The sequence below is a fragment of the Delphinus delphis genome, chromosome 4 (genome assembly GCF_949987515.2).
Source record: "Delphinus delphis chromosome 4, mDelDel1.2, whole genome shotgun sequence".
In the NCBI taxonomy this organism is placed as follows: Eukaryota; Metazoa; Chordata; class Mammalia; order Artiodactyla; family Delphinidae; genus Delphinus; species Delphinus delphis.
The window spans coordinates 98506692-98519656 of NC_082686.1; the positions used below are offsets into that span (position 1 = coordinate 98506692).

The 12965-nt window shown below is 38.3% G+C and overlaps 1 protein-coding gene across 1 annotated transcript in view; it reads left to right on the forward strand.

Moving 5' to 3' along the window:
• Nucleotides 1-8651: 8651 nt before the first annotated feature.
• Nucleotides 8652-12965, forward strand: part of ZBBX (zinc finger B-box domain containing) — a 103926-nt gene continuing 99612 nt past the window's right edge. Inside the window, exons 1-2 of the mRNA XM_060010004.1 lie at nucleotides 8652-8719; nucleotides 12732-12845. Of these exons, the coding sequence (XP_059865987.1) occupies nucleotides 8652-8719; nucleotides 12732-12845 (182 nt within the window). The remainder of the gene's footprint in view (nucleotides 8720-12731; nucleotides 12846-12965) is intronic.

The following is a 12965-nucleotide window of genomic DNA, read 5'->3' on the forward strand; positions in this document are numbered from 1 at the left end:
TCTTCAAAGCCCCTGACCTATAATTATATGTTTGTTTATTGTCTTTCTGCTGGCAGTAAAATGTAAGATGGACAGCAGGAGGGGCTATGTTTTCTTCACTGCAGTATTTTCAGAACCTGGAACAGTGGACTCTCAATAAATATTTGTTGAATAAATGAATCAAGGGATGCATACTGGAAATACCATTCCTGATCATTCAAAGAGCACAGCTGTCTGAGAAACACAGTCTTGCACAAGAAACTTCTAGTAGTATTACACATCCACTTGAAAGTTGTCATTGTATTAGATTTAAAGGAAAGACTTGGTGAATTTATACCATGAACAGTAAGGTAACCACCATAGCCTCAAAACTACCATATTTTTCAAATATTTAGCACCTACTGTTGCCCTGGCTTAGTGCCAAAGACTTAACATACATTGTTTCATTTACTCTTCCATGTTACACCATGTGTGAACTAAACGTATCCTTACCTCATTTAACCAATTAAACTGGGTCTTAACAGCTTACCCAAGGTCGCACAGTAGGTGAGTTGTGGCAGGACCAGGACTCGAACTCAGGTCTGCCTTCATTTCAAAGCCCAGTCATAGCCACATGACTATCATTGTCTTTTCTTATCCATGCTGGTTATAATCTTATATAGCTGACTGCCAAGGGAAAATATTTGATGTGTTCTTAAATGAGTATTGGCAGGCACATTAATGTGGAAAGCAGTGGTGCAAGAGTTAGTGTCATAACTATAATACTTGAGATTATTAGTCCAGTAACAAGATAGATTCAGTGTGGAGAAGCATAGAAATTTTTTTGACTGACTGACTGCAGAACCAACCAGACATCCTACTTGCAGCATATATATAAACAGAGATTAAAAACGACAGCATATTTAGGAAGCCAAAAATAAGTTCACCACAGGTGACACTCTGGAAAAGTTGGAGAAGTGTGAGTTGATATTCTCTCTCTCTCCCCCCTCTCTTTATCTCTTTCTCTCTCAACTCTTAAACTCACATACCCCCATGGGTCCTGTATTTGATATAAGGAAAAGAGAGTTCTAGGCTTGTCAAAGACTTAGATTCTAGTCCTGACTTTGCCTATTGTGACCTTTGATGAGTGACTGAACAGTATATATGTGGGAGTTCTGAACTACTTGGGTTAATTCTTGCGTCTGCCATTTGCTAGCTTTGTAATTTTGGGTTGTTATTCAAACTTTCTGAAATATGGTAGGGGCTCAGTAAGTGTTAGCCAAGTGTTACCCACTCCAGCACAAAGCTTCCGGCACCTGCCCTTTCCTTCTCTTCCTCTCCTCCTCTCCCTCTTCCTGCTTCTCTGCAGGGCTCCCTTGCTCCCTCTGCGGGCCGAGCGCCGCAGTACCAAGCCTTCTGGTTGCTATGGGTACCGAGGTAACGCGGTAACCAAGGAGACCAAGGCGGAAGCTCCAGACAGCTCTATGCGGCGGCGATGGTGACGCATACATCTGGCGGCTCCAGGTGGGTCGGCTGTCTGCGGTGGCGGCGGGCCTCGCAGTCGGCGTAGCGGGCAGCACGCCGGGTCTGCGTGGTGCGGGGAGCGGGCCGGAAGGCGGGAAAGGATACTGGGCCCCAGGGGAGCTGGGGGCGCCGGCCCAGCGGGTGTTTGTTGAGGTCCTGCCTTGTGCCCGACACAGTACCAGGCCTGCGGGCTGCAGGAAGCGGCCTGGACTGCCGGAGTTGGGAGTCGTCTTTTTTACAAAGCAAAGACTTCCCAGCCCTTAATGCTAATGGAGACATGAACGAGGGTGAACCCTAAACAGTGAAACCGGGTCTTCGTCACATCACTTGTACCCCTTCTACAAGCCAGCCTTTTCGAATTAAGTCTTTTTTTTTTTTTTTTCCCCCTTTTTTTTGCGGTACGCGGGCCTCTCACTGTTGTGGCCTCTCCCGTTGCGGAGCACAGGCTCCGGACGCGCAGGCTCAGCAGCCATGGCTCATGGGCCCAGCCGCTCCGCGGCATGTGGGATCCTCGCGGACCGGGGCACGAACCCGCGTCCCCTGCATTGGCAGGCGGACTCTCAACCACTGCGCCACCAGGGAAACCCTCGAATGAAGTCTTTTTGAGTCTTATTTGAAAAATTGGGTGCCCTGACAAACCATTATCACACCTTTTGTAGCCTTCTTTCTGCCTGGGCGGCCACATGCATACACTTCATTCTGGAATTCCACTCCTCCCTAAACGTCACGGTGAGGGGTGCCAGATTCCTGAGAAATCTGAAGCTGTGGAAATTTTTTATTCTTCCTCCCATCAGCATTAGAGGAGCTTAGATATACTGTATAAGTTCAGTTATGTATATTTTATTTGTGGAGTTATCAAGACTCATTAAAAAAAATCCTATAAAGTTGATCGCTACCCAGGATTAAAACTATGTAAACTGTATGCTTATGGAAGATGAGAAAACACACACAACGCACACACCTCTACTTCCCTCTAGCACCTTATCTTAGAGGCTACTAGAGGTCTGCCCTGACCTCCCATAATATTGCCAGTTGTATTACAAATTAATTATTTGAAAGAATCTCGGTCCTTTATTTCCTTCAAAACATTTAATACTTTCTACAATTATTTTATTTGCTTTTAAATTTTTTCCTACTTCTTCACCAGAGTGTAAATTTAGTGAGGATTAGTACTATACCTGTCTGGTTCACCTTGTTCCTCAGTGCTTAACCTGATACCTAGCACATGGAAAAAAGAAAACAAAAAGGTTTGTTGAAGTGGGTGTGTTTGTTTTAAATTCTTTTTTCATGGAGTTGATTATACAGTAAATTCAAAGCAGTAGAAAACTATTAAATGCTAAAACCTAGAACACTATTATTGACAGTACACTATGTGTAGACACTCTACTAATTGCTAGGGATTCAAAGATCAATGGTAGGACTACCCTCAAATATCTGGGATACTTGGGGAAATAACATCTATATAAGTAAAGCAGCAAAAATAACACAAGACAGAATATAGTAGCAAGTGAGTGTAATACACATTATGTCCTTAAAGGAGAGAAGCTCGTTTCTGATGGAAGAAACCTTCATGGTAGAGGTGGCCTTTGAACTGGGCACTGAATAGAATAAAACTTGGTGAGCTGAGAATTGGAAAATAAAGCATAATGGATAATGGAGAATCTTAAGTACCAAGCTGAGTAGCTGGGTATTTTTTTTCCTGTGTTTAGGGGGAACTATTTAGAGGCAAAATACAGAGCAATCTGACACTCAAAAGGGTTTCAATGGTGTTTAAATAAATTGCTGTAAAATTTAGAAAATAGTTTTGGTAAAAGAGTTCTTACTCTAAATTTCCTTTTTATGATAGGTTAAGAGTATGAAAGCGGGGGAGAATCTGAATGATATGAATTAGTTATTTTAAGTATGTAGAACAATTTAGATTTTAAATCCTAAGGGGAGCTAACAGGACTGAGAATAAAATTGTAATTTCTGGCTTTGTCACCAATCTTGGATGGGTGCCTTAATTTTCCCATGCCTAAAATAGTCACAAGAGAGCACCCAGGATAACAGTAGATTGTATGAGAATGGATGGTAGAAATAAACTATAAATATATAAAAGGACTTAGGTTTCTAAAAGGTATGATTTATAAATTTAAAACTTGTATTTTTATAATCATATAAAGTTTTTAGTTGGTACAGAATAATAATTATATATTACTTTATTATTGTGCCTTTCAAACTTTTTTAAGCTCTAGAAGAGTTTCTTTAAGTCTGACCCAGAGGCTCATTATGTAAAAATAGATGAAATCAGGGCAGCTGTGGGTAAAGCAGAGCCTTGATGCTCCCCTCATGTGCTTCTCAAGGTAGTTTCTAAGCCTGCCCCCTTCTCTAGCCCTGAACTCTCTGAAGCCCTTTATAGGCCACGAATCAGAGACCTTTTGTTCAATATTCTGCAAATTAGGGAGGGGGAAATCCCTACCTTTTTATACTGGATAAACAAACTGAAGCTCAGAGACCCTCTAACACAAAGGTCTTCTGAACTTAAACCCAGCATCTTTTAATATCACTTATCATTTTTATTTTATTTAAAACAATTTTTATTGAAATATAGTTCATTTAAAATGTTGTCTTGGTTTCAGGTGTACAGCAAAGTAATTCAGTTATATATATATATATTCTTTTCCATTATAGGTTATTACAAGATATTGAGTATAGTTCCCTGTGCTATATGGTAGATCCTTGTTGGTTATCTATTTTGTATATAGTAGTGTGTATATTTTAATCCCAAACTCCTAATTTATCCCTTCCCCCACCCTTCCCCCTTTGGTAAACGCAAGTTTGTTTTCAATGTCTGTGAGTCTATTTCTGTTTTGTAAATAAGTTCATTTGTGTCATTTTTTAGATTCCATATATAAGCGGTATCATATGATATTTGTCTTTCTCTGACTTACTTCACTTAGTATGATAATCTCTACGTTGATCCGTGTTGCTGCAAATGGCCTTATTTCATTCTTTTTCAGGGCTGAGTAATATTCCATTGTTATTCTTCATGGAACTGCTTATCATTTTTAGTCAGAAATTATCTTAAAAGGATATCTTGCCCCTTGATATTTAAAGCCAAACTTTTTCAGTTGTTCTCAAGGGAACTGGCACATAGAAGGTAAAAAGTGGGTGACTTGGGTACCATTTAGTGCCCTGAAGCAGTGTTTAATTATCAGATATTTTGGTTGGTTGAAAGATTGAATGCAGCCTGGATGTTAATCTCTGATTTACTTTCAGGGTCTATGGTAGGAGAAAATGACATATATTTATTTAGTAGGGCACTCAAGCATAAGATGTTATGCTAAGGACCATGTGTCCTTAGATTAGTTCTTTCCTTAGATTAAAAAAAAAATATATATATATATATATACACACACATATATATTTAAAATAAGGATTATATCCGGCAGAGAAACTGTTAAAATTCTTTTGTCAATTTAACTATTTTTAATTAAATGCATTTTCATTTAACATTTCTTGCTTAGGCCTTTGATTTCTAAATACTATGGTAAATACCCATCCCCAAAAGCTTGCTTATTAGACCCCTTGAAAGTATGTGCTAAAGTAAAGAAAAATCCTTATTTATTGGCTTTTAAGTTTTCAGCTCTAAGATGATCTGGGTTGTTAGAAGAATCAACTAACCTTAGATAAGTTTTCAGTTATATGAAAACAGTGGTTTCCCAAATATCCCATTCTGCCAATGGTGTGATGATAAATTCTCTGAGCCTAGGGCAGCTCTTGAATACTCTGAGTTTGTAGATTTATAGAGCATAAATTCCTTGTTTCCATTCTGTCGCGGCAGGCCTTGATGCTTGGGTTGCTTTCCCAAAATGGGAACTTATGTAGAAGGATCTTTCAAACCATCATGGGCAGTTCTGGGTCATATTGTGTGTATGTGTCTGGGGAAGAAGAAGGTTGGGGACAAAAATGATGCAGTCTAATAAATCAGGTAACTAGAAAATTTTCCAAATAACTACTGAACTTTTGGTATTCAATTATAAGAAGAAATTTATTGATCAAAGGACACATGGAATTATGAGGTTTGCATAACAGAGAGTATATCTGTATTTCCATGGTTCCATTAAGTGACTAAAGTTTTGTGCCTTGCTATTTTTCCTGCTGACATTGTTATATCCTTGCTGTCCCAAGAACGGTGACTAATTCTCTGTTGGTTTCAGGAAAGGAAACAGGCAGAAGAGCGTGACTCACAATTATAATCTTCCTTTTTTTCTTCATGCAAGAAAATTGGCCTTTGTTTTTGGCTTGATAAAACATTTAATTGAGAAGAAGCCTTACTAATTGCATTCAGTGAAGTGAAATGCCCCCTGAATAAGGCTATTTATTGGCTAAATCACATTATCAGCAGAGCTATAAATCTGAATCATCTCATCCTAATGAAATTTACAGATTTTTCTTTCATTCATTTCAGTCCTTGTGTATCAGTTCAGCTTTATGCATAATGTACACACACATATAAAATTGTATAGCTCAATGCATAAATGAAGTTAAGGCAATTTAAGTTATTTTAATTAGTCAGACATATTAACTTTGGGGATTCTTTTATTTTAATTTTTTTTTTTGCGATACGCGGGCCTCTCACTGTTGTGGCCTCTCCCGTTGCGGAGCACAGGCTCTGGACGCGCAGGCTCAGCGGCCATGGCTCACGGGCCCAGCTGCTCCGCGGCACGTGGGATCTTCCCAGACCGGGGCACGAACCCGCGTCCCCTGCATCGGCAGGCGGACTCTCAACCACTGCGCCACCAGGGAAGCCCTATTTTAATTTTTGATGATAATGGTAATGATAACATTATGGAACTTTTCACGAAAAACTTACTGACAGTAGATGAGTGTCCAGCTGTTGGATTTCCTGATTTAGATCAAAAAGGGATACATAGACTCTCTGTTACTCTATGTCCTAGAAGTTTTTAAAAGGTGCCTTTTGTAGTCTCTGATAGAAATGAGACAAAGGTTTTATCTACAGAGAAGGGGCAGAAGCAAACCAAATTTTGTTTTTCATTCCTGTGGTATCTTTGGTTTTCTTTGACACTGATTTTAGCTTTGAGAGACAGGACTTGGTGGTTGAGAAATGAGTCTGAGTTAGACATCTCCCCTAAGTACTTTCTTCTTTCAGAATGTCGCAAGGTATTGTCTTTATTTGTGTGTTTTCCCCTTGACTGTGAGTCCTTTGAGGGAAGACACCATGTCTTATTTACCATTGTAACTTCAGTACCCACAATAGGGCTCACAAAGGAGCAGCTAAATAACTGTTGACTGAAGGCACAAATATACTTTGTCCTATGATGCAGCCATTACATTACTTACAGTATAAAATTATTTTGTATAATTCCATTTTGGAATTCTCTTCAGAGAATAAATTCCCTTAGAATTTCCTCTAAGGAATTAAAAATCTACCCTTTCAGGCTAAATCTGATTTCTGGAGGTAGAGTAATTTGAAACTAGATTTGAGTGAACAAAGTAGTTGCTTCTGCTGGCCACCATCATTTTTAGTTTTGAATGAGGTATAGCAAAGTAGATTTGTGTGTTTGTTGGATATATGATGGACTCTGCAGACAGTCTCAAAAGAGGCATTCCAAAAATGTTTTGATCAGTGGTTGCATCATTGGAATTGTAAAATAATCTCCCAGAGATTCGATTCATTCGATTGTGTTGACTTTAATGTCACAGTAGACTTACACTTGATTACTCCTGTTCTGATGTCTTCTCTGCTTAAGTCTTTGAGCATACCTTCTAGGCTTATTTCCTGTTCTTCTAAAAGTTTCAGTGATTCTCATTAGCTACAGAACACATTCCAAATGCTTTAACTTGGGATTTAATGTCACCCATTATTGGGCCGCAGCCTACAAGTTTACACCTACTTTTCCCCCTCCATTCAAGAGCTGTTTTCTTCTAGCAGTGAGGAAAGTTCATCCCATCCATATCTTTATATATATTAACCCCCTTCACCTTAAAGCCCCACTTTAAGTGCTATCCAGCTTGAATTCTCTTCTTTTGCTCCCCTCTTATATCTGTAAGTTTTATAGCCTTTGTAATTCCTACCTTGTTTTATGACTTTGATATATAGGTCTTATATTGCCGTATTTGACTCTACACTATTTGAGCCCAGAGAACAGATCTCCTTGGGCCTTGACTCCTTCATGTCTCTCAGTACAGTGCTGTGCATATAGCAGAGCCTTAATAAATATTTATAGGGGTTATGAGCACATGGGAGCACATATATAAAATGACGGTGTCAAATGGTTTGGGCATTTATGACTATGGACTCTATTATATTGCCTCATATTTAAGAGTGTTTGGAATTTAGGAATTTTTATTCATATAAAAATCTAATAGTTGTGCATGTGATTCAGCAGTTCAGCATTACAGAGTAAATTATTGTAGAACCGTGAGTAATTGGGATACTCAGGAAATAGGGTGTTCTGAATAATTTAATTTTCTGGCTAACTTGGAGTTAGGCAAAAAATCTTTTTTGTTTCATTTCTTGTTGAAAAATTCTTTCTAAATATGCTAATTTTTGATCTTAGGCAAAGAGCATCATTAAATTTTTCTTTGATAAATGAGTATACTTGAATGCCTTTGGGTAATTATTGCATACCTTCGTTCTCATTTTACATTACCGTATATGTAAAAAAAAAAAAAAAAAAGGTTTTCGAGTTTGGATTGTGTTTCTAAGGTTCTTTTCACTACCTACCTAGCTTTGGATATTATTTTTGGCTGGGAACAAATACCTGATATATATTGTTATAATCTTAATCATAGAAAGAGCCAGAATATGTGCTCTATTTGTCTTAAGGAATTCATTCTTCACTTTCAGTTTCCACAGTCTTTTGCTATATAATTATTGGCAAAATTTTAGTTCCATCAGATATGTTATAGTTATAACTATATTAGCATATAAATATTTGTATAACATAATACATTTATCATTTATAATAATTTCTTGTTGTTTAACCATTGATTCGATTTTTTCCCTCATAATGTTTTCTTGTTTAAAAATTTTCCTGAGTTATATGTATTTTCAAATTTGTAACGTTAACCACTTTATGTTGACATAATTCTTTTGCCTTTGTTACTTTTTCAGAAGTTTCCGCAAATCACAATAATTTTTAGACAATACTAAGATAGTAATCATGAACGCCAAAGATTTTGTGGTTCTTCCATGGGGAAAAGCTGGAAATTCTGTAAAGCTAAAATATAAGTAAGTGCATATGTGTTTATTACTTAAATAGAATAGTTGCTAAAGTTTCTGTATTTTATAATTTAAAGTATTCTTTTCATATGAGGCTGTTTAGAGTTGAAATAAAATTTTGTGAATTCTCATCTCCATTTTCTTCACATTGCTCTATTTTAAGAGAGTAGGTTTGAAATATTATAAATCTATAATGGTTTAAAAATGAGGACTAAAAATACTTATGACACAAGAATCTATGCAACTTGGGTTCATCAACTATTGAAGCAATACAACAGAAAGTTACAAATATTTTTGTAACACTTATACAAAATTAGAAAAGAATCACCCTGAAGAAACTGAAAGAAATTGAAATTTAGGGAGACTGTAAAAGTGAGAGACGAGACCTTTAAACAGGGAATAGAAATCACTAACTACCCTTGCACTTTGCATCTTTAAAGGACTTTATGTTGAATTCACCTTTCCCAGGACAGGTATCTTCTGTCCTAGATTGCCTTGGAGATGCATTTGGCCTGATTCAAGCAATTCTGGGTATCCTGGAAATTTCAGGACATGGTAGGGGTACCAGAAGCTTCAATATACCATTTCCCTTTTAGATCATCTAGAGTTACTGGGAATTCCCAAGGCCTTCCTCTCAAATATGATTCAGGGCCAGCCATCATGGGTTGGGGGCAGACTGTCAATGTTTAATTTTAGTTTCTGAGTTCCCTGATCCAGATAAATAGTCCTGTGGGTACTCAGTGTCTTCAGAGCTTTCCTAATTCTCCCTTTACTTTTGAGATACTGTGTGGAAAAGCATTTTGTCAACTGGAAAAAGTTATATGGCATTATCATTATTAGGTTTACTAGTTTTTGGTAGGGAGGGGAGCTATCCAATTGCTGGTATTACTAATTTTACTTTTTTAATGCAAAAAGAGAAGGGACAATGCATTTTGGTGATATGTTTTAAGTCTGTGTGTATATATCTATAAACATTCATCCAACAAACATTTGTTAAGTACACATAGTCCATACACTGTGCTAAGGAACAATGGGTACAAAAGAAGAAAGTCACAATCTTTGCCCTCAGGTAGCTTTTGGAGAATGTGAATAAGTAAAATTACATTTACAAAGTAGTGTGAAACATGGTGTGATATTAAAGCACAGGTAGCTATGAGAACATGGCCCAAACTGCTAGACCAGGGGTGAGGAGGTCTCCAAGCTTTGCCTGAAAGATGCAGTTAGTTGGGTGGTTACTGGGTGAAACTTGTTCAAAGGCACACAGACACATAGTCTGGGGACTTTCAGACATATCCAGTTCACTAAGATTTATAGAACAAAATTGGTGAGAATGGCAAGTCATGTAGCTAATAAATTAACTTGTATGCCACACTAAGGAGTTTGGGATTTATCTTGGAGATGAGGGGGAATCACTGTTCCCTGGCCTGCATGTCTCCCTGGTCCACCCATGAACCACAACCCATAGAAACTAGGGCGGGAACACCCATTCTATGGTAATTGCTCTGGAGTTTCTTTTCTTGCCCTTTCCTTCTTCCAAGTCTTTCTTATTTGACATTGTCTCAGCAATTGTCTTAATGTTGTCTTACGTTTTGGTGTTCTCCAATTCCTCTCTACTCTTTTCCAGCCTCCACACCATTTCTGTGGGCTGTTTCTGCCTCTTGGATTTGTTGTGTTGACACAGTCCCTGTGGGATCAACTTTAGTTGCCCTTCTGGCTCTGTGTCTAAGGATGTCTCCAGGAAGAATCTTTTGTCTTGCTCCAGACCCACAGAATTGCACCATCAACTTGACCACTTGGTCAGTAGGCCAGTTGCTTTTCTTCAGTCGCACCCCCTTCCTCTACCGTAGTGGGGACTTTCAAAACATCAAAAGTTTTGTAAGCAAACAAGTGACACAATCACATGTGTGCTTTTGAACTCTTCCTCTGGAGGCCATGTGGAAAGTGTTGTGGACCACTGAGACTTTGGGCCACTAATCCTGAACTGTGTCCCCAGCCCACCCCAGAGTGAATTAGTTCAGGAAGTGGCATCACTGGCCTCCTGGTTGCTCTTGAGATTATCTCAGGTTCCTTCCTTGTCCCTTCCTTGGTCAGTCACCTACTTCTGGTCAGTCTCCAACTCCAGTTAATTCTATTTTCTTATATTTCTCAAATGTTCCCATTTTTCTCTCCACTGTCTCTGTCCAGTCAGACCAGCACAGTCTCTCTGTTATTAGGATTACTGAGATAGTCTCCTAACTGGCTGCCTTGCTCTCAGCCTTACACCCTCTGATTAATATTCCATTATACAGCCAGAGTGAACTTTCTAAAGTGCAAGTATTATCAAGTCTCAATTCTCTCAAAACCTTTTAAAAATTCTTATTGCTAATAGAATACAAATCCCAATTCCTCATAATGGCCTACACAGCTCTTCATAATCTGGCCACTGTCCACCTCAGCAGTTCCATTTCTTGCCACTCTCCCCGTCCTGCACTTAATGCCTGGGCACATGGAACTTCTAGTTCCTGGACCCACACATCACTCTTTTCTACCTGTACCCACACTTTTCTTTCTTCCTGGAACACTGCTCTCACCACTTCCCTTTGACCGGCTAAGTCCTTTCATCCCTTGGGACTCAGCTTAGTCTTCACTTCCACCAGGTACTGTTCCTACGGCCCCAGGGGCTGGGTATGTGCCCTTTCTGTGTGCTCAGGTATCTCCCTGTACTTCTCCAATGAAAACACCATTATACTATACTTCAATTACCTTCACATTTGTCTATGTTCCTGTCTATAATGGAAGCTCCATTGGGTCTCACATCCTATCACTTATGACAGTGCTTGTTTGTAGTAGGGGCTGAATTACTCCTTGGGGAACAGATATAATGAAAATAATGCCTCTCTCTCTCAATATCTTCACCAGCTTCTCTGAAGGCTCTAGACAGTTTTCGCCTCCTGTCGCTTTCCATCTTCCTGGACTGTCCACTTGGGGACATATCTTTGGCCCGCTTGCTCTTTGGTGGATTGCTCACCACCTCTCAATTATTTCCCTCTCTTATCTTCATTATTCTTATTCTGGTTCCTTGCCATGGCACACATACCCAAGTAGCCCACACTACTTGATTATAATAAGACACTAATGAAATAACGAAGGAAGAGATTTAAACTCATGATAGAGAATGAAAGCTAGAGAACTAGGTTGGTTTACTTCTTGAAACAGAGACTCAGTGACTAATGCTGACAAGGGACCAGAATTGTAGAAAGAAAATAGCTTGTGTCAAAAGCTTGATGAACTTCAGATATTATTACGAAAGCTCTTGTACAGGATTCTGTAAGGGGGCTCTGCTCTGTCCTCAGAAACTTTTCTTCTTGTTGCTTTCCTTCAGTGGAAACAATAGGTGATGCTTGGCTCAGTTCCCATTTATCCCTTTGATGGCCCCTGTTCCAAAACCCTTGATAGGTGTTTTCTTCCTAATAGGCTCCAAGCAGGCCCTTCTCTCTCTTTCTCTCTCTCTCTTTCTCTTTTTGTATTATACATACATGGCATAAAGGTAGAAATTTATCGAAGTTTTCCAAGATGATTAATTTAGCAAAAATGTGTATTCTGCCCATACAGAATAGTTATTTTAAACACTATGATTCAAAGTATTAATACTTGAATCCTTTAAGGACAGTATGAAAATTAGAAAATAATTTTTATTTTATTTTCTATTTGTGTGTCATGGATATTTGTACATATATAAAGACGTAGCTCATGTATAACATGAATTATGATTTGAGACCTCTAACAATGTAATAAAACAAAAGTCTAAGATTTGGAGCGATACCTTGCTTCAGGAGAATATTAATTGAAGGCAAATGCTAACTTTAGAAACCGTATTTCAAAGACTACAAAGGAAGTAGTTAAAATAGTTGTTCACATATTTATTATTCATAATTTTAATTAAGGGCAAACCATAATATAAACTTACTTTGCCTTTTTTTTTCTTTTTGGGGGGTTTGTTTGTTTACCCCAAATGAACATTTTGCATTTAAATCTTATCCAGAAATGCTCAAGAACTGAGAATGGAGAAAGTGCAGTTAGAGTTGGAGAACCAAGAGATGGAAAAGAAACTACAAGAATTCCAAGCAACAAGGAGCAAAGAAAAGGAAGAAAGAAGGTGGGTGACATTTTTAGAGGATTTTAGAGGAATAAAATGAATTTTATTATAAACTGAAGTCCTTATGTCAAGAACTATTTTATATATTATTGTCATTCCAATGACTGTCCTGAATGAATC